Consider the following 21664-nt stretch of genomic DNA (forward strand, 5'->3'; position numbering starts at 1 on the left):
GTCAGCAGATGTCTTCAGCGTCCATGGAAACTGGTGGGACTTACTAATGCTCAGTGTGATCTCCGGGAGGCTAACAGGATCCAGCCACAGCCAGCGAAAAAGACTAAGGAGCAGGAATTGAAGGGTAGGGGGAGAACGGCTGGGTTTTGTCCGCGGGTGCGTCACACACAGGGTTAGCTTTGATCTAGTTAGCTCCACTTGCAGGGAAGCTGTGGCTGTGTGGGGCTAGCCATCCAGTGCATACCCTGGGCGGGGTCATATAGCCCGTGGTGCTCCTGTGGTTGGAGCTAGCGAGATCAAAGCTAACGCCAGTATATCTACGCACTCCGAGAGATGGGGGGACAGGCGTTGTAACTCCAACTCCTTAAGGCTTTGCAGACAAAGCTGCACCATGTGCCTCTCTTATTCCTGACTAGGGAATTGCTCACAGGTGGTTCCCTCTTTGCAATGAAGCTTCACGGAGCTACCTGAGGGTGCCTGGAGCCCTGCCCACCGCTGCCGGGAGCAGTAAAGGCAGAGCTGTAACCATCAGGAATCTCTGGCCAACCCTGCCCCCGCCCGGCATAGATGCTCTTTTAAGATCGCCATGGAGGCGTTTGCTCTAAAGTGCTGCTGTAGAAACAGGCTGGCCTCAGTGCGGTGCGTTTGCTGACCTGGCGCGGTCACGCTCTGCTCGGTCTCCCCAGTCCAGAAGTTACAGAGCCGCACTACGGGTCTGTCTACACTGTAGACATGGGCAGACATACGCAAGCTAGCTGTAAGTGACCCAGCTTGGGTACTGGAGCGGGGAATCTGGAGCGGCACAGGCAGTCCGCACCGGCCCAGACCTGACTCGGGTTTCACTGCCCTGGTATCTGAACGAGCTGGCTGAAAGCTAGCTCAGGTATGTCTACACACGCTACAGTTGCAACCAGCAAAGGCCGTGTAGACACGTACCCTCAGTCACAGCCAGACAATCCTAACTGTATTACCAACCGTCCTGTCCTATCCCCGTGTGTGTCGAGGGGAAGAGCAGTCTCTGCTCTTTCCTATGAAAATGCCCCTTGAGGGCAGCCTTCGCGAGATCTCCCGTGACTAAGCCCCCACCTCCTGTTAGCTGTGTTCAAAGCACTCTGTCTCTTGAATACAATAATCTGTTCAGAAAGTTTATTTAACGCTATAGAAAACCTGCTGTAATCGGTAAGATACCAAATGCCTCTTGTTTAAAAATCAAGTTAACCATGAAAAGCAATCCGTGGAGCAATCCAGGGCCAAGGAAACCGCCTGCCCTCCCCCTGCTCTCAAGCGCAGCTGCCGCCAGCTGGCAGCGCCATCTACTGAGCACCCAGAAGCCTCTTGATCCCCTTACCCCCCCACTGCTGTCCTACATGGAGCTGAGCTTGTCCTGCAGCGCCTGGAGCGCCAGCCGCATCTGCTCCTCGGTCCCCTGCAGCATCCTCACCTCGATGGTGTGGAAGATGTACAGCCCCATGGACAGCAGCAGCACCACCGTGGCCAGCAAACTCAGCAGGGAGGAGGAGAACTTGGGGAAGGGCTGCGGGGTGTCCCAGCCCGCCAGGGAGCTCAGGCCCATGGCCGCCTGCAGGAGCAGCAGGAGCAGAGCCAGGCTGGCCATGCGGCCGTTGGAGTCGCGTTGACACTCGGCCGCGTGCAGCCGCGCCCTCACCTCTGTCCGGGCCTCGTTCACCACGTCCACCAGCTCCGGCCCTGCAAGAGAAAACAGGGGCTTAGCCACAGCTTGGGACGGCTCCTCCCAGCCAGCCGGGCCACCTCGGACACAGCCCCAGCCTCTCAAGGGGCTCAAGGCATCTTACCCGCTGGAGGGACACACCATGCTGATACGGCAATCCGTGGGACAACTAAGGCCTTGTCTGTGCGGGGCGGGGGGATTAATTCTGGGCAGGTATCCCATGGTGCTTTGCTTCGCTGCTGGGCTCTGTGCACCCTGGGTCTTTTTCTCGCCGCGCGGGGTGGGATCCCTAGCGCCGGCTGGACGGAAACGATTGGGCTGTGGGATCAAACCCAACCATTCCCCTAATGGCTCTCTCGGGGTTTTCAAACGGCCTGCATGGTCCACTTGCCACCGTGGCCTCCTTCCTGCAGAGCCTGGAAGAAGGAGCCCCGAAGCGGCTGCGGTCGGAGGCCCAGCTAATGCCTTGGCAGGCGGGGCTCTCTCAAGATCCCAGCGCTCCAGGTCCCGGGCTGCCGTCTGAGCTGCCCTCCCTGGGCCAGCTGCGCCCCCGTTGCCGAGGTCTGAGCGGCCAAGGCACTCACCGACATTGCTGCCACTCGAGCCCTTGGCCTCCTCTCCTCGCCGCACGCTCAGCGTAGCGATGACGGCTTCGTGGTCCGAGTAGGGAATGCTCTTGCCGGGGGCGGTGCCCGTGGTGGTCACGAGGCTGTCACACTTGACCACGAAGCGAGACAGTCCCTACGGGAAGGGATGGCGATGGGGCACAGCGCTACGCAGGCCCCGGGGCCGTTCTCCCCGCAGCCCCTCCCCGGCCTGCCATGGGACGTGGCCCACACGATGGAAGTGAAGTCTGCTGCTCTTTGGCCCAGACGCTGCAGTGGGACCCGGGAGGCCGAGTGCCCTGCTCTAACCACACAGAAACAGCTCGAGACAGGGAGTTTTTACTGGCAACACTGCCCCACCGTCCAGAGGGCTGACAGAGCTGAGCTCCGGCCTCAGGTTACAGACAGACCAGGACAGCGACGTCGCTCAAGCAAGTGGCAGGAGCTGGGATTATAACTGAGGCCTTCCTGCGTCCCAGGCCTGTGATCAGTCCACTGTGCCCACCTGCTCAGATCTAAAAAGCAGGAAGACCCACACAGTACAAGGGCTATGGCTAAGGGACTTCAAAACCAGCAAGATCTACTATATAATATGGGAGGCAGTGTTGCCTAGTGGACAAGGCCTCAGAGGTCTATTCCCAGCTCTGCCCCTGACCTGCTCAGTGACCTCAGGCAAATCGCCGCCCCATGCCTCAGTTTCCCCCCTGTAAAATGGGGCTAATGCTATCGACCTCATTGGTAAAAGCGCGCTGAGGTCTACAGGTGAAAAGCACTGCACGTAAGAGCTCGGTGGTGGGATGGACCAGACCCGGACAGGCCTCTTCCGCCTCTCCTGTCCGACTCGCAGTGGTAGCAGGCGGGAGGCAGTGCCCAGCACCAGGACGCAGCCCGGGGCCCGGTTCTCAGCTCTGTCCCAGACGTGGCCTGTGGTTCGAGCGGGTCACCTCCCCTCGCCGCCCCGCCGTGCTGCACGTACCTTGTAGAGAATGTAGTCGATGCGGATTCCCAGCGGGAAGGGCTGCAGCTCCTTATTAACCGTGAAGCAGTTGGCTGGGACCAGGGTGTAGCCGTCCTCGCAGCCCTGGGAGCCAACACAAGGTCAGTCAGTGTCCCTCCAGACAGACCAGACCCTGCCCTTCTCCCGGAGGGGGCCGGAAGGAGAGCCAGCGTCCTGCTGAAGGGCAGGGGCTCTGGACTCTCACAGAGACGGCAGCCCGGCTGGTGGCTGGGAGGGGAGGTTGAGGTGCTGGGGGACAGCTGGCCGGGGCGGGAGCTGGGGTGCAAAGGAGGGTCAGCAGGTGGGAGGGGAAGCCCAGCTTCTTGGTTCACCTGCTGCAGGCATTTACTGTCTGTGCGCCAGGCCAGTCCTGAACACACGCCCATCTCCCTCCCGGCCCGGGCCCTACAGGGAAGCGCTTACCTCGAACCTATCTGCGTCGGCGAAGGAGTCCTGCAGCCCTGTCCAGCCTCGCAGCAGCCGGATCCCCATGTCCCCAGGGTGCATGTTCAAATCCCCACCGAGCAGCACCACATCCGCTCCCTTCGAGGTGTGCCTTAGGGGACGGGACAGAGTAACTTGGCGGGGCCAGAGCGAGCGAGCTAGCCCCCACCCCCGGCACGCTCCCTACAGCACCCCCTGCTGAGAGAGGCAGGGACTGGAGTAGCTGGGGGTTTCTCCCACAGCTGACGCACCCCCGGCGTTTTCTACAGCGCCCCCTGTGGGGCGTGGCTGGGTCTGGGGCAGTTCCGAGCTCCCCCGCTAATGCGCCTTCATTCCCTAGATGAGACGCCGGGGTACACACAAGGCCCCACTGGCGATGAGCCCGCGGCGTCTCTGCTCTACTCACTGTATGAACTGAGCCAGCTCCCAGGCCTGCACCACTCGATGGGGGAGGTAAGCGTCCTTGTCCCGGCAGTACTCCGCAAGGAGCTGGATGAAGGGAGAACAGGCAGTGAGTCCAGGCGCTCGGGGACAGACACTGGAAACCTAGCTCTTGTCCGCCCTATACCAATGCCAGGTGTGCTCCCAGGCTCCAAGCAGTCTGGCTTTAGACGTCTCAAACCAAGGAGACGAGGCAAGAGGCGCTGGATGGAGAACAAGAGATGGCTTTTCACCTCTAGGTCTGAATCCAGCCCTGCTGGATAATGACTGGATATTGCCGGTTAGTGCTTCGTACAGGCTCCCATCACACCTGGCACTAACGGAGTGCCTCGCTGGCTGTCTTTTGTTTCCAAGCTCTGTGCTGGCAGAGGGTGCCCCGAGCATCCAAACTTCTTTCCTGTCCCATGTCAGAACAGCAATGCTGCTGTGTGGGAGGGGTGACTGTCCAGGGGTGGGGGGGGAATTGATCGTCTAAGGGGGCTCAGCTGGGGCTAGTGGGGTGAAATTGAGCAAAGAGTGATCAGGAATCCTTTCCTGCTGGTGAGGTAGATCCGTTTGTGGAACGGTCTTCCAAGGGAAGTAGTGAGAGACCCCTTGGCTTGAGGCATCTCAAGCTAGACTGCACTGTGTTTTTCCAGTGACTCCCAGTCTCTGTCAGATCCTCGGCCCTCTCCCCCACCTTCCCCGCAGTGAGACTCACGTGGGTCACGTACACATGGAAGATAATCCCACAGATCTTGATGATGAGGAGCCCCACGGCCTTGCCGCAGAACCAGTCCCCGTGCTGGAGCTGCCGGGACAGGAGAGGAGAGAGAGAAGGCTGGTTACAATCACAGTGTCACCACAGAGGGCCCCCCGCCTGTGACTTTGACATAAGCAGACCCTGTGGCAGCCGGCCCCCTGCACTCACCATGTAGGGGTATCCGTTCAGGGAGTACTGGTACAAGAAGGTGTCCAGGATTGGGTATCTGGAGAACACGCAGAACCCACTGCCAATCACCCCACTATGAAAGAGAAACTACAGTCACCGTCTTCAGTCACTCAACCCTGCCCTGCACTTGGGGACTACTAGGTGGGGTTTCTGAGAAAAACTCCCGGAGGAAAGGAGTGGGGTCTAGTAGTTAAAGCAGGGGCTAGGTGTCAGGACTTCTGGGCTCTATTCCTGGCTTGGGGAGGGAGTGGAGCTGGGGTTATATAGCAGGGCACTGGGGGTCAGCAGTCTCCCAACCAGATTTAAAAAGGGGTCTTCTTAATGAGTTAGGGTAAGCTATCAGCTAGAAACATAGCATTGCTATCACATGTGATGCACGTATCTGGTGGGCATCACCACGGTGGATACAGATGCTGGAAGTGGTGCAGATTTTCTATCTCACATAAATGTTTAAACGTTGCTGAGCATCGAGTCGGAACAAAACCCCCACGAAATCCCCCAAAAGGCCGTAACTCGAAGAAACACAGTCTTAATTTTGACCAAAAGTGGCGGAAAACTTCTAAGTACAATTGGTAATGCAACTCTGTACTCACAATGGTATTGTCTGGGAAATATTTAGCACCAGGTGATATATTTGATGCATGTTCCTGTACTTTTTTTGCCTGCGGTTAAAGCAAAAGTCTGTATGTACCATGTAACGCATCCAAATATTTGTCACTATTCGTAGAAAGGACTGATTGGAGAAAAGTTTTTGTGGCTGTTTTATGTTTTATGACTATTGGCTGCCGTCCAATGCTTGCTGCTCCTGCCACTGGTATTAATACAGCGTACACCCTGATGAAATACTTTCTGGGTGTGTTCTGCTCTCTAGGTCAGGTCTAGACTTATGATGAAGCAACCTCCTGCAAAGCACAGTTGATTAAATGGAGGAATCAAAGGGAATTTGACAATGGCCGCCTTGGGACGGGAGGCATGCATCGTGCAATGAATTTCATGGGCGATGCAGGCAGCGTGATGCAGGAAAGTGGGTTTGAAGACATCCTTGCATGCTGTGTCAGTCACGCTCTAAGAGGGACAGCATATAACCCTGGCGTTAGAATCCACAAGCTTATGAATGAGGCAACGCATCGCTGGAAATGGATGGCACCTGGCGAGCCCATGAACAATGTTCTTCCGGAAGAGGAGACGAGCCACATCTTGGGGAGACAGAATGCTCTGGCAGAGCACCCAGCCACTCCACCACCTCGTGGACACACATGTTATCCAAGGGGAAAAACCGTTCAGAGACTGTCAGGAACTCAGCTGGTTCTGGGCTCGGGTACCTAGCAACCTAATGAGCTTGGCTGGGCCCAGTAAACCCTCACTAAGTGACTGTGCTCTCTGATTGGACAGAAAGGCCAACCGCTCCCTATTTAAGCCTGGTAGATGAGCTTCTTGTCCGGCCCTTGCTTCATCTCATGCCTCTGATCCCTACCTCCTGGCTCTGACCACTAGCTTGTCTCCTGACCACACCTCCGGTTCTCCCCTGGCCACTAGGCCAGACTTCTGCTTCGACCACCGAGTCACACCGCCTACTCCTCAACGTGTCTGCTCTGGGAGAGCTATGTAACATAATTCTCCCAACTGCTAGTGGATGACGTAGCAGCAAAGAGAGATGATAACAAGTCCACGGAGCTTGAGATGTTGGCAGAGATGATTCCACTTGACTTCCAGTGTGGTCATGTGAATGATGCAAGATGGGGTTGTGTAAAGGTAACAGAAGACAGACTTGTGGGGAAAGAGAAACCAGATATCTATCCTGTCCTAACTGATAGAGAGCAGAGTCCTGGACTGCCAGGCCCTTCAGTGGTGTATGGCGTGAGATGGCTATCAAGCAATCTCTCAGCAAGGACTGTGGGAAGCATCCGCATCTTTGCACAAAGGATAAGGCTCTGACCAAGTATTACCTGACTACGCATTTTAAGGCAGCTGTAACAAACAAAGGTGTGGAATGCAGCCTGCTGCAGTAGATCTCCACAAGGAAGCTACCACAAAGTGCCTGGCGGCTGCTGTCCCAAGATATTATAAAAGTCAGGACTGAAAGAATGACCCTGGAACAAGCCCAGACAACAGCCAGCCACTTGTGAACGCTGCAACGTCTACTGTGGCCCCCACTTGAAGCTGCAGAAAGCTTGTGCATGACCAGAGAGAACGGCACACAAGAAACAAAGCAGTTTGTAACCAGGAGCCTACAAAGGGGGGAAGTAGGCCTCCTTTGATCCATAAACAGGCATAATCGCAAATCACTTGGTAATCACCGTCGAACAAAAGAAGACACAGACAACACAAGCAATTCTTATTGATGGTCAGATATCCAGCAAACTGACAGTTAGTGTCCAGTCCAGAGATGCTGATAACCAGAGTCTGATGAAGTATGAGCTGGCACCTGCCCCGCTTTTCCTCTTCAACTTGGATGGATCTCTGAGAAACACCCAAAAGAGCAACATACCCTGTTGGCTGGAGAAAAATCTGTCAATGGTTAAGCTACCTTGTATCACAGGTTGGCTGTACATTGTGTGAGGAGGTACCTGCTGCCTGTCAATTTCATCAGGCGACCTAGTTCTTGTGTTCTGTGAAGGGGTAACTAACACTTCCCTAGTCACTTTCTCCACCCCAGTCCTGATTTTATAGACCTCTCTCATATTCCCCCTCAGGTGTCTCTTTTCCAGGCTGAACAGTTCCCAGTCTTGTTAATCTCTCCTCGTATGGAAGCTATTCCAGACCTTTAATCATATTTGTTGCCCTTCTCTGCATCTTTTCCACGTCTAATGCATCTTTTTTGAGAAGGGGGCGACCAGTCCTGCACGCAGCATTCAAGGCGTGGTCAGCTGCTGAACGGTGTCCATGGCTGTCGTTGGAGACAATTACACAAATGAAGAATCGATCACATTTGGTGAGATCACCCTCTTGTGCAATGTCCAAATGCAAGAAGTTTGGAACCCCACTGTGCTAGCAGCATTACCAAAGCATTGTGTGACGATGATGCTGTATGCAAAGACTAAATCTAACTTGCAAATGTTCTCTTCACGGGCTGGATCGTGAAGTGTGAGCAAATATTGTCAGCTGGACGGGAAGTGCCCCTTGCCGGTGGGTTTCACGGCATCGAACGAACAGCGCAGGTAGTGCCTGGCCACCATTCTGCAATACCAGAACTCGAGGCAGATCACGAGGAAGCAGATTCACAGATGTTCTTGCACGTTTCTCATGCAAAGCAAACACCCAGAGTAAACAGGGTGCTTGGACTTAGATGCGGAAGCTCCGTGCCAAAGATAACGCTCTGTTTGTCAGGCAGCTGGTGTTGGCCCAAAGAAGAGCTTCATTCCCACGCACAGAGAGGCTATGGAGCTGGGCATGGACGTGTGTCTTAGGCAGCCAAACCGTTGTGCCCTCAGTGGGTGTGACTACTTCAGCGATCAGTGGCGTGGGAAAAAATAGCTGGCTGAAGACAGCAGCTGAGCACCCGGAGAAGTGGGTGGAGGAGGAGTTTAGAGCTCTTCTTCCCACCCGTCGCAGCAGGAGTGTGGAGGAAGGGGAGCTCCAGAATGTCTCCCACACACACCCATTTGGGCACCCCACTCCCCAGGCTCAGGGCTCTGTGTCTATGGCATGCATTGCGATTGTTTGTTCTCAGTTCCCCACTCTGGTCTTGGGGCTGAGGCAGGGGCCTGCGCGGTGTCTATGCTTCCCTCCCCACCCTGAGCTCAGTGCTTCTGGCATTCACAGCGCCCACCCCGCCTCGGCTCCCTGGCTCTCAGGGAGACGTCTGGCGTCTGAACCGAGCACGCCCCTGCCGCTGCTCTCCGGGCTGCATGCCTAGTCTCCGCTCCCTTACGGTCATAGCACTGTTTGCCTGTAATATGGACCAAGTCTACCCGCTCTCAGCTCCCCGACTCAGCCTTGTGGCCCAAAGGGAATCAGGGGAGGCAATACTCAGCACTGCCCTCCCCCACACTTTGAGATGCCTAGAAAATCAAGCACAACAACAGGACCCCTTCAGGCCTGAGTTAGGTGGGGCCGTGCCTTCCTCAGTGAATAGGCAGAGACCGACATTAAGAATGGGCTTGTTGGCCTAGGCTGGGAGTCGGGGCTCCCTCCCGCTTGCCTGGTGCACCTTTTCCACTTCCACTAAGTAGGAGTTGGGCCACCAGAGGGTTAGAATCACCCGCTAGTCCAGCGGTGAGGGAATGATGCTCATTCAAATCCCCGGGCTGCCTGCCGAGGAGAAGGGCTTTGCCAAGGGTGCTCCCTTGAGCTTTCCGCTTGATGCTGGTCCACTTTAACTGGAGGGCCAAAGGCAGTCTCAGGGGCTCTGCTATAGCCCTGTGGTTGAGGTGTGGGCTTGGGGTGTTAGAGGCCCTACTTTGATTCTCCCTGTGCTGGGAGGGGGCTTTGGTCTTTCCTCTTGAAATGGTTCCACTTGAATTAAATATTAGTTGAGCCACAGGAAGAGTCCACTATGAAAAGCTCTCTCTAGGCCAGTGGTGAAGGTATTGACTTGGGATGCTGGAGGCCCTGGTTTGAGTCCTCTGCCCACCAGAGGGGGCAAGGGGATTTGGAGGGGGAGCTCCCCTAGTCTTTCCCTCTTGAAGCAGCTCCACTTTAATTAAGTATAAGTTCCACGAAGGCGAGTGCTAGGATCATTCTGTAGTCTACTGGTTTCGATGTTTGCTTGGAATGTGGGAGAACCAGGTTCACGTCCTCCCACTGCCTGTTAAGAGGGGACTGGAACGGGGGTCTCCTTCCCTCCCAGGTGACCTGGCTGAGGGGCGGGAGCTCCCTGTTTAAGTCCCCTCTTTCTCCCAGGAGGCCATTGTTCTCTTGGGAAGGGGAGAGGATTTGAACAGGGAGCTCCCACCCCTCAGCGGGAGGAGGGAGATCCTGGTTCCAAGCCCCTTACGGATGGGGGCATTGGAACAGGAATCTCCCACGGCCTGGGGAGCGTTGGGACCAGCGGGGACAAAAGAGTGATTCGTATTTTGTCAGTGGCTCACTTAATATTTTAGCAAGAGGGGCAAAACCTTTTACTGCCCCCAGCAGGAATGGAACCAGGGCCTTCAACATGCCCAGCTCACCACCTTAACCATGGGACTACAGAAGGCTGCTTACTTTAGCTCTTGCTCTGGCCCATTAATAGTGAATTAAAGTCCAGTCACAAGAGGGGGAAATTCTCCCCCCACTCTATAACTTCTTAGTGGTTGGTAACAATGACGCTAAGTGGTGGAGGAGGAAATGCTGAGATGAAGGTAAACACAGTGGGGCATGTGTGGGGTCAATCTACTACCCCTCTCTCCCCAGAGAGCCTGTGGTGATGCCCCATCGCGATTCCCTCCAATGACCAAGAGTTACTCCCTGTAACTTTGCAATGGGAGGTAACGCCAGACATGCCCTCCAGGCCACAAGCCCATAGACTTCCCCAGGACACTAGTCCAGTATCCTTAGGCTTGGAAGGGCCAGATTTTTATCAGTAAACGTCGCTTTCACCACGCACACACAAACTGATGGAAAGAAATATGCAATAAGTGAAATCTACAGACAGGCGGAGTCAGACAAATGCTGCTTGAGTACTTCCTAGAGCTTGACTTAAGGATAGTAACTTTGTAGATTTCGACCTGTGGTGTTGACAATTTGTGTTTTAACGGTTATAAAGCTTTAACTTGTTGAATCTCAGCCTCTACTGTCATTAAATAAATTATTGTCTGACCTCTCCCCTCAAGTTCCAGCAAAGGAGATGATTTCAAATAGATAACACTTTAAAAATGCTTAAAATCATAATTCTGTGCCACTGTGAAATTTTAAATCAATCATTATTGACAAAATAAATATCAACACTACTGGTCGAAAGGATAAACAAATCAACATCGAATTCTGGCCATTCTAAGTATCCTTTAAGCATCCTCTTCTGGCAGAGGAAGATGGGACAGACACATGGGACGGCTTTAAGGCTATTCTATCAACTCTAAATGTTATACCTCTCCGCATGGGAGAGTCTCCAGGGGAAAAGGGGGGTTCACTCATGCAAATGCCCAGACAGGTAAACAGATCTGGAAAAGGCTCAAAACCCCACCGCCCTCAGCCTGGGAAATTGCACAGACTGGTTTGAACGGCTTGAAGGCAGTGACCAAATAAAGAACTGGGAAGGGTAGGAAGCGACCAGTCTGACATGGAGAAGGGGGTCACTCTCACTCGACCCAAGAGGGGATGTGTCACTGTGACCAAGAGGCACAGACCCGGTGGGGAAGGTCTAAGGGACTCTGTTCCCATCAGGGTGTCCGTGTGGAAGGCAGGTGACACTCCATAGCAATTGACTAGCTATATATTCACACCTCAGTTAATCCTGGATTAATCCCTTACAAGCAGACCTTTAATATCAAGCCTGCCCCAGGCTGTATCTGATGGGGCAGGAGACATAAGGGCTGGGTTAGCACTAGAGGGGATGACCCTGATTGCCTTTTTCCCTGACAAAGTCCGCTTGGGTGCTCCTGAGAGATGCTGTCTCAGCAAGTAGCTATCTGCTGCCTCCCGTCTCTTTGTGCCTGCTTATTTATGGCCATGCCACAGCTACCCCATGGGCCAGCTCCGCCCAGAGAACGCCATGAACCTAGGGTCACTGCCCCTGCCAGTGCAAAGACAGCTGGAGAGCGTCACTATTCCCTGCTGGGATCTCAGGGGAGCCGCAAAGGGCCCGTGACAATCTCCTGAGATAGCAACATTCAGCCAATACCCAGCCCTCGGGTGATAGGCTACCCTGGGGGGGGGGCAGGGAGAACATTCACCAGTCCCCACCCTAAGGCTCTGTGCCAGAGGGGCAAAGGCTGCTCACCTGCCATGGTCCCTTGGGGCGGGGACACAGCATGGAGCAGGCTGCCAGGGTTAGTATAACAGCAGCAAACTTGGTTATGATTAAGAGGCGATGTTTTCTGCTGAGCAAAAGCCAGGATGTCTCCCATTGCCAGAGACCCTTTCCTCCCAGCGTGCTTCACAGACCACTGCATTCAAGGGTCACTGAAATGCAGCCGTCTCTGGGGTGGAACGTGACAGCTGTTTAACACTGCACCCCATCAGGTTCCTCCACCACCTGACATCTCATAGTGAGCTGTAGCTCCATAAAGCCAGCCTGAACCCATGCAAACTCCAATGGCTTCCTTCGCCCAGAGCTCACACCCCTCGGCATGACGCCGCACTGCCGATCCCAAGGGTTCAAAAAATCACGAGCTCAGCTTAGCAGCCATGAGATCTTTAAAAATACCTTCCCGGTTCTTTTCAACTCCCGGTGTCGTAGCTACCAGGGGCTACGTTTTCTGACTTTTCTCTGCAACCACGAGAGATGGACTCCCCCCCCCCCTTTTTTTTTAAAGCCGAGATTCTCAGAGAATCTCACAGGTTGAGGAGCTGGGACTTCAGAAAAACCATCAACGACCACAAGGCTCTTGATAAGATCTCGAGAGTTTGCAAAACTGAGGACGACCTGCTGCCAGGGCCCCTCTGATACACCGATAAGCAGCACCCGGGGACTCCAGCCGTGCCTCTTACCTTTTGAAGTAGTGGGAGTAGGGGTAGCAGGCAGTCAGCTTCTGTTTCAGCTCACAATAGTCCCTCTCGCTCCACACCTGGAGAAGCAGGAGAGAGCCTGAGAACGGCGGGGACTTGAGTCACGGAAGAGAAGCCAGCCCAGCCCACCCTGCTTCCATGGCCCTCGCCCTCTCCCTCCTTCACCCCCACTCCAATTCCCAGCCCTCATCACCTCCTGTAAGAGTGCCAGGTCGAACCCCTCCTGGCTAAGCGTGTCGCCAATCATCCCAATGCGCTCCTGCCGCACCTTGCTCAAGTAGCGAATCGCCCTGTGGGGGGGAAGAAAGCAGAGGCTGTGAGGGGCATCCCTGACAGAGGCTCGCCTCCTCCTCCAACCAGCGCAGATCAGACTCCTAGTGCCTTGAGCAGTGATAGGGAAAGGCATCTAGGGAGGGGTGCCCATGTGCTGGGAGACCCCTGAGTGGCAAGGGTCACCCTCCAAACTCGCAGCGGTATAGAGCCCCAGCCCTGTCCTGCTTGAGACAGGGATGCAAAAGGGATAGGAAGTTTCCCTCAGCCTCTTGCATGCTCACCTCAGCTTCAAAGCAAGAGAGACACCTCCAGGGGCGGCCTGTGGGGACAGAGGGGCAAGCAGGGTGGCTGCCCTGGGCACCAATTTCTGGCATGCGGGAGGATGCCAAATCGGAAGTTTTGGGGTTTTTTTGGCTTAGCCATTCGGGGGACATGGGAAGCATTTTCTGCCCCAGTTAACAAAACACCCAGGGCCGGCCCTGGACACAGCGAAAGGAGAGGCAGGAGGAGCCGGGTTTAAAATCAGACCAGCCACAGGACAAGGAAGGTAGAGAGGAGGGGTTGAGGGGATTTGAATTCAATAGGGCTTCATGGCCCTGGTCGCGTCTAATGCCTACGATTCCACGAAGCCATGCACAGGATGAGAGCCCTCGTGGGAGGCCCTGTTTGCAGGCCTGGCCTGGCTCCTGCATGGCTCATGGCAGGTGCTTTGTATGCATGCGTGGGAATCGGGGGCAGCGTGTACCCAAAACACACTAGCTGAGCTGGTTCCCTTGCCCAACCAGCAATGCCCACAGTCTGCCTGCAGGCAAGAGCTGCCGTTGCATGCAACAGGAACCAAAGATCGGCTGTGCCCAGGGCAGGGCTGGCAGGCTGACACAGAGCCCACAGCAGCGCAGAGATGAGGAGCGTGAGGCTCCCTGTATGGGGGGGGGCGGAGGGGGGCCTGCTCCAGGAAGGCAGCTCGTTGCAAATGGACAGGGGAGGAGCGACCAAGGTGGAGCAGGATGGAGATCCTGGGGCTGAGTTACTCCTGACTGCAGGGTGCAGATCTGCAGCTAAGTTGGGAGTGATGGGTTATCCGAGGCCCTGCTTTGCCCCTGGCCACAGATCCCTCTTCCCCTCAAGACAGGGGCATCCAGCTTTTTGACACTTCACTCACACATCCCAGTGGCCTGGTTGTGAACAACGGGCACCAGGTCCCAGACCCAGGCACCTGCTCCTCGGGGAGACGAGGGAGATTGAAAAGATCCAGAGAACGGCAGCTCCGGGGCTTAGAAGTCTGGAGGGGCTTGTGTATGATAAATGACAACGCTGACACGGCCAGTGTCTCCCACCCCAGGAGCTCCATGCACTTTGCAATGGCCTTCGAGTCCTCTGCTTTAACCCTTAGATGTAATAACTGGGAACGTGCTGAGAGAGATCAGAGGGACTCCCTGGCTGCTCGTCATCCCTGTGCAAAGGTATGTCATGACTCTCCTGGGTGAAACTGCACCCACTGCCCAGGAGAGCCACCCTCCACCAGTCTGCTTTGACCTCTGCTCGGTCAATGGAAGAGCAAACAAACGACAACTTACCAGCAATTGAGGTCGAAGACGCGTAGCTGCAGTGGCAGATCCGTGTCCATCGCAGCCAGCTGGTGGGTCGCCGAGCCTTCTTGCCGTTCAAGGAGCAGTGGGCGGAAAGCAAGGGGAATCCTGCTCTGAGGACAAAGCCAGCGAGCAGTGGGTTGGAGGTGGTTTGAATCAGGGTCCCCCCTTGGTCCTGGGCGTCTACAGGTTCTCCGTCCCCGGAGCGGAGCTGAGTGAGGAGAGAGGCGTCAGGCTTCGGCAGGCAAGAGAGATTACGGTTGCAATAGGGTAACTCAGACTGCTGCGTTAGCAGGTTAGCTGGAGAGGACAAGAGGGTGGGGCGACTGCTGGCAGGGCACTATCTCAGGGCAAACACCTGTGCTTCTGTATGCACCTCTCCGCTGAGACCTGCAGGCAGCATATGGAAGGCGACAGTAAGAGGGAAAGGTGCAGACCTAAGACTGGCATCTTAGAGGGGTTCAGGAATTAAAGGGACATGCACAGGTGAAACGGGGCACATTTACTCTCGCTAAACCTGCATGGACACGCTGCACGGCTTCTCTTTTCCAAGGATTCCAGCTGAAGCAGGTGAAAAGATGAACCGCGATCCAGACGCACAGCAGCCCAGCAGGAGAGCCAGGCAGTGAAATGGATTATGCTCCGAAGTGAAACTGACCGGCCAGGTTTCCCCCCCCACCAGGCTGAGAGAAACAATCAATCAGGAGAAGTGTATTGGATTTTTAAAACTATTCCGGTTTAAATCTTCTCACAGGCGATTTGTAACATAGGGGAGGACTTTGGGTTTTCCCCTGACAATGTCAATTTAATTGTAAATGGAACAGTTAGGATGCTTACACAGTAATACAAGACCCACGGAAAAGCTGCCACTGGCCCAGGGCAGATGACTTGGGCTTGCAGGGCTAAAAATGGCAGTGCAGGGTACGTCTACACAGGAATTAAATGCCAGCTGGCCAGGGTCAGCGGGCTTAGGCTTGTGGACCTTGGGCCCTGGGGCTAAAAATGGCCGTGTAGACGTTTGGGCTTGGACTGGAGCCTGAGCTCTGCGACCCTGCAAGAGGGAGGTCAGGTTTACACGGTGTTTAGGTGCCTAAAGTTGCAGACAGGCACTAAAGTCAGCTACTGTTAATTTGTGCCTAGCACCTTTCATCTGGGGGACCGGAAAGCGCTGCACAATTCCTCCTTCTTCCCCATCTACACCTCTGTCACCACCAGGAAGGATTAGCACAACCTGTTCTTTTCAGGGTTCCCCTACACCAGGGCTGGGCAAACTTTTTGGCCCGAGGGCCACATCGGGGTTGCAAAACTGTATGGAGGGTAGGGTAGGGAAGGCTGTGCCTCCCCAAACAGCCTGGCCCCTGCCCCCTAACTACCCCCTCTCACTTCCCACCCCCTGACTGCCCCTCACGGAACCCCCAACCGATTCAACCCCCCTGCTCCTTCTCCCCATACCACTCCCTGGGACCCCACCCCCTATCCAACTGCCCCCTGCTCCCTGTCCTCTGACTGCCCGAACCCCTCTCCACACCCCTGTCCCCTGACAGGCCCCCCAGGACTCCCACGCCCATCCAACCTCCCCCTGCTCCCTGTCCCCGACTGCCCCGCAGGGGCTGTGCCAGTCAGGGCGTCAGTTTCAATCTGTAAAGCCCTATGTGATTTGGAACCTGGCCATGTGGGAGACTATCTCTGCCCCTAAGCACGACTGCAACTGTGGGCAGTCCCTACACATGAGCTCCCCACAGGCCCAAAATGCTCTCAAATAGATGGTTCTGTGGCACCGAATCCTGCAACCAGAGCCCAAGTTTATTTGCCTTTGGAGCTTGTTGCCAGGCTCGTCTTTTCAGACAGCGCTAGTTAAGAAGTTGCCTTCTTTTCCACTCCCAATTTCTTCCCAGGTAGGGGGCTGGTTAACTGCGGGAGGCTTAACATTTCTGCCCATTGAAAGGAAGTGAGACATGCCACGGAAATGGGCAAACCATAGATGGTTCAGACAATACACACGTGTACGTACAGCACATATAAGTGCAAAACCTTACATTAATGCAATGTTGACATTTGCACATTTAAACACAGGCCACGCAGGGAACGAAAGAGTTAAAATGAACCCAGTCACGTTAATTCACTCAACACGGCAAGCACTGTATGAAGTCAGGGGAAAATATGAAAAGCCTCAGTATCCAACAAAATGACAAGATACGAACAAGGCGGTGGAATTAACGGTGCGCTGAGATCAATACACGTTTTCGTTTCCTGACCTGCCTGTGTTTAAATTTGCAAGCTCTATTGTGTATTAACACAAGCATTTGCATTTATCTTCTTTAGTTACAAGAAAGAACCAACCTGACACGTGGGACGACGGGGTTGCGTAACTGCCTATTGGTACAATTTCAAGGTTTTAACTCAATTATCCACAGATACCGCCCCCGCAGCATTATGCAACTGCGCTGTACATAGAACCCCACTACTTCAATCACAGTAAATATTCTCACTGTGCATGTGTAAGGCTAACCTTTCAACTGCTTGTAAACTCTCAAGGCGATATTCCTCCTTTAAGAGGAACCACAGCTTTAACAGCCTAAAGCGGTGTTATAGAACAGGACCACCTCCCTGTCCTAAACTATTGCAACAAGGGTGTCGCTTTGCAGTGTGAAACAGCTTCTCTGTTCCTCCCCAGAGGTGGCTGCATTTCAGGGTCAGCTTGTGAAGCACCTTGTCTCTCTTTCTACCCACCCCACCGCCCAGAGCATTTTCAGAGCATTCTAAAAAAAGAATCCTTTGGCCTGGAGCTTTCTTAGCACTTGGCCTAAAGGTGACTATTTTCACAGAAAGTTTGAAGACCATGTGATCTCCAGCAGGCTGCCATGCACACTGGTAACGAACGCATGGCTAGTCGGAACATCACGGTCAGGGATGGTCTTCTTTAACGGCGTACCCACAGCCAGCGGACGCGATGTTCAACAAGACATGTACCTGTCCACACTGGCTGCAAAGTCACGAGTAACACAGTGTTAGTTAACACAACGTAGACAAGTGTAGACAAGCCCCTAGATGGGCACAACTTTTCCTGAGCAAAAGGACAGGCCCTCACCACTATAGATAGGAGATTCTCCATTAGCTATAGGCAGTGGAGGGCTGATGCCACAGAAGTGACTCCAGCCAGCAGCAGGCAGTGATTGCCCCTACCAGTTTGTTACTGTATTTTATTGTATCTTAGAGCCTGTTGAGTTATCCCTTATGGATGCCATTCACTATGAACAGAGTCCCGGTTTTGCTCAGTGAATCATTGAACTAACCGAACCCTCTTTTCTCGGGCTGCGTTTATGACTCAGAAGTACCCAGGCTTTGCAAGCCACCATTTGTGTTCTGCGATTGGTCACCCGAAGCCACAACACATCCCGATTCAATCACAAGCGTTTGCAAGAGGAGAATGCCACCCCGTCCAGTATGGATTTTGTGCTAACATGAGCAAAATATTTGCATTAATACCTAGTGGGGGGAGGGAGAGCTCAGGGGTTTGAGCATTGGCCTGCTAAACCCAGGGTTTTGAGTTCAATCCTTGAAGGGGTCATTTAGGGATCTGGGGCAAAAATTGGGGATTGGTCCTGCTTTGAGCAGGGGGTTGGACTAGATGACCTCCTGAGGTCCCTTCCAACCCTGGTATTCTATGGTCTTCCGATACTCAAATGATGACTTATAATACAGGGGAACCACAGAGTTACAAACACCTCGGAAACAGAGGTTGGTCGTAACGCTGAAATCTTCGTAACTCTGAACAAACGTTCTGGTTATTCTTTCAAAAGTTTACAACTGATCATCACTTTCAAATTTTACTATGCAGAAGAAAAACGCTTCTTTCCCTTTTTTTTTTTTAAAGTAGTTTACGTTTAACATAGCCCAGTACTGCATTTCCTTTTCTTTTTTTATTTTGTCTCTGCTGCTGCCTGATTGTGTCCTTCCGGTTCCAAATGAGATGTGTGAGTCTGGTTCACGGGTCAGCACATTACTCCGGCATCTGTAATGCTGAGGTTCTGCTATAATCATTTTATAGATGACAACTGCACCCTAGCCAAAATCAAGGCCTCACTGTGCTGGGTGTTGTACACACCCCAGGTAAGAGAGAGTTTACAATCCAAACACCTACACAGCTTACAATCTAAATTCACAGAGGGTGGGAGGAAGGAAGTATCATTATTCCCATTTTACAGAGGCCAACTGAGGCACGGAGAGAATAAATGACTTGCCCAAGGTCACACAGGAAGCGAACCCTAACTTCCTGAATTCCAGTCTGTTGATATAACCATCCTTTCTCCACATGACTCATGCATTGCACTGAATTAAAATGGAGGCTTTTATTAAAAAGCAAAGATCTGTTTGTGTTCCTATCTGATCGACCGTACTATACATTATAAACAACATTAACATCTTAAAACAAGACAGAGGGACTTGCCGTGGTTACTAACACACGGTGTCATGCACAGTCTTGGCAGGACTATGAACCCCAGCTAAAAATTGCTTTTTTTTAAAAAAAGACGTCACGTGACCACAGTTAACCATGTGAGCTACAGAAGTTCAGAGCCACAGTGTAAACACTCAGAATGGAGCGAGCTGGGATTCTACGTTGGATCTGTGCAGAATTTGGTGTCTAACGAACCGTTTAAACAATTACGCCTCGCCTGCTTCTGTAAGGACAAACCTCGGGTAAAAGGGCGTTACAGAGATTTATTAAAAATCCACCCCCGTGCAAGGAGCGGGGCTGCTTTAAAGCTGCCACAACACGTTCAGGGGAAATATGCAACCGCCAAAAGTTAGCAGGAGGGGACAGGTTTCAGAGCAGCAGCCTGTTAGTGCATCCGATGAAGTGAAAGCTCATGCTCGAATAAATTGGTTAGTCTCCAAGGGGCCACAAGTCCTCCTTGTCTTTTTGCAGGAGGGGACGAGTCTGTAAGTGCCCCAGGCCCGGTCTGCACAGAGGCTACAGGGGCGTGATTTCTTGTTGAAAACCAAAACTAGTCCAAATCAATCCAACACCTAGCCTGCTTACGGAGGTATAAAGGCACCTTATGGTAAAGCTTATCCCCCCGCAGCGCGCCTGGGGAGCGGCTCTCGAAAGGGGATTTCTGGGCTGCAGCTGCACCCACGTCAAGGGCCAGCATCGCTTCAGCCCTTGGGCCCGGCCGCTCTCACCGCCGCCGGTGCACGAGCCACCCCGGGGCCCTGACTCCCGGCCCCGCCGGTGCACGAGCCACCCCGGGGCCCTGACTCCCGGCCCCGCCGGTGCAGAGCCACCCCGGGGCCCTGACTCCCGGCCCCGCCGGTGCAGAGCCACCCCGGGGCCCTGACTCCCGGCCCCGCCGGTGCACGAGCCACCCCGGGGCCCTGACTCCCGGCCCCGCCGGTGCAGAGCCACCCCGGGGCCCTGACTCCCGGCCCCGCCGGTGCACGAGCGCTCGGGCTCATTCGCACGCGGGGCCCCCCGGGGAACCTGCTGCCGAACAGGGGCGCGTGCAAGCGGGGCCCCACAATCCGGCCCCTGAGGGTTTTCAGAAGTGGCGGCGGCGGCGGCGGCGGCGGCGGGGGGAGGGGGGGGGAAAGGTCACCCCCCCCCCCCCAGCCACCAATAATTAAATCTTTCCGAAGTAGGGACAAAAAACGCCTCGCGCTTTGCAAGCGCTAAAGCGATGAGTACACTCGATGCATGGGAGGGATCGGGGCGCGGGGGTGGGAGAAAGGAGGAGAGAGCCCCCCCCCCCGCGCCTCCCCCCGCAAGGCAGGAGAGAGACGCGCTCCGGGCAGAGCTCGGAAGCCAGCGGACAAAGGAAGCAACAGCGGCTCCCGAGGGGTGCCCGCAGCCCCGCCCCGCCCCGCCCCGCCGGGGACGCCCGGGTGCTCCAGTCCCTCCCCGCCCCGGGGCTGGGTGGGGGGGAGGGGTCTCACCGGCTGCGGGCGCGCGCCAGCTCCCCGGGCTGCGGGGCCAGGCTGGGCGCGCGGGGCACGCTGGGGCTTGGAGTCCTCCCCGCGGGGCGGAGCTGCCGGCGGGGGCGGGGAACTACAAGTACCAGGGGGCTGTGCGGCCGGGGGCGGCGCTATCCGCCAGCCGGGGGGGGGGGGGTCGCGGGAAGCGAGGGCGGGGGGTGTGACACACACACACACACACACACACACACACACACACACACACACACACACACACAGGGGATGCACGTTATGGGGGGTGCATGACCCACTCTGGGGGGGGGGGTGGGCTCCCCCCAGGCTAGGGGGCTCTCGTTTTAGGGGGTGCAGGGGGGGGCTGGGGAGGGTGTGTGTTTGTGTTTGTGTGTGTGTGGGGGGGGGGGGAATGCACAACTCTTGCACTTCAAAAGCGAGAGCCTGGCCTGCCCACAGGTGCCTCCCTTGATAGGGACATGCCCTCCCCTCCATGGTCCCCCCATGCCCCGTTCTAGACAAGCCTCCGGACCGTGCAGGCCCGCCGCAGATCCCTGAAACAAGCGGCACAAAACCTTTGTGGTGAAAATGGGAATTCTTGAAACGCGTCTTGCTATGAGCGTCAGCACTAAGCCGTAGCGGTCTCCTGCTTCCCTTTCTCCGCGGTGTGGCTGGGCCTGCTGGGCCCTCCACCCGCCTGGGGTCAGCTCAGCTTTTCATGATGCCTTTTAAGGTTTCAGGCTGCTGTCTGTCAGCTGGGGTTTTATTCCCCGGGGGAATAATAATAACCCTACCTCAGGGCTTAAAAGATGGTGATCTGTCTTTAATATATCATAAGTTCATATCCATCCTCTTGAGTAGTATATTTCCAGTAATCAGATTTGTATATTCCTCCATGGGAGATGGACACTTGAGTCGTGTTTAATACTTCCCAAGTTTTAATTTGTAATGAACAATCACAAAACCAAGTGATCTCAGAGTTGTTATGCATGTACCGCTCTTCATCGCTGATATCCCTGTTATTCATAATTTCTCTTCACTGTTGATTTTACTTTTAGATTTTCTTCTGTCTCAGATAGATTCCTGACCTTTTGCTATGCTTTCTCTGGTAGTGCTTTGGGTTGGTCCCTTAAAACTATAACAGGGTTTCCATTTGGTTCCATAATTACTTTCCAACCTTTA

At 54.6% G+C, this 21664-nt stretch overlaps 2 protein-coding genes across 2 annotated transcripts in view; one reads left to right on the forward strand and one right to left on the reverse strand.

The window, feature by feature from the left end:
- Window positions 1-3536, forward strand: part of MICAL1 (microtubule associated monooxygenase, calponin and LIM domain containing 1) — a 45289-nt gene extending 41753 nt beyond the window's left edge. Inside the window, exon 27 of the transcript XR_012155884.2 lies at window positions 9-3536. The gene's annotated coding sequence lies outside the window, so the exon portion shown is untranslated. The remainder of the gene's footprint in view (window positions 1-8) is intronic.
- SMPD2 (sphingomyelin phosphodiesterase 2) lies at window positions 1132-20566 on the reverse strand. The gene is made up of 11 exons (XM_073320489.2): window positions 20492-20566; window positions 14546-14768; window positions 12889-12985; window positions 12678-12754; window positions 5088-5181; window positions 4878-4967; window positions 4143-4225; window positions 3716-3848; window positions 3272-3376; window positions 2275-2431; window positions 1132-1707 (listed from the first exon to the last, which is right to left on the reverse strand). The coding sequence occupies exons 2-11, from the start codon at window positions 14593-14595 to the stop codon at window positions 1364-1366; spliced, it is 1230 nt and encodes a 409-aa protein (XP_073176590.2). The 5' UTR covers window positions 14596-14768; window positions 20492-20566; the 3' UTR covers window positions 1132-1363.
- Window positions 20567-21664: the final 1098 nt, after the last annotated feature.

Source organism: Lepidochelys kempii, chromosome 21 (genome assembly GCF_965140285.1).
Source record: "Lepidochelys kempii isolate rLepKem1 chromosome 21, rLepKem1.hap1, whole genome shotgun sequence".
In the NCBI taxonomy this organism is placed as follows: Eukaryota; Metazoa; Chordata; order Testudines; family Cheloniidae; genus Lepidochelys; species Lepidochelys kempii.

Bases quoted from the DNA above. Each gene is read 5' to 3' on its own strand.
- SMPD2 (XM_073320489.2), bottom strand. From the start codon at position 14,595: ATGGACACGGATCTGCCACTGCAGCTACGCGTCTTCGACCTCAATTGC. The intron at 4,968-5,087 runs GTGAGTGCAGGG...CTGTCCCGGCAG, and splicing joins TGAACGGATACCCCTACATG to CTCCAGCACGGGGACTGGTT. The intron at 2,432-3,271 runs GTACGTGCAGCA...CCCTTCCCGTAG, and splicing joins TCGACTACATTCTCTACAAG to GGACTGTCTCGCTTCGTGGT.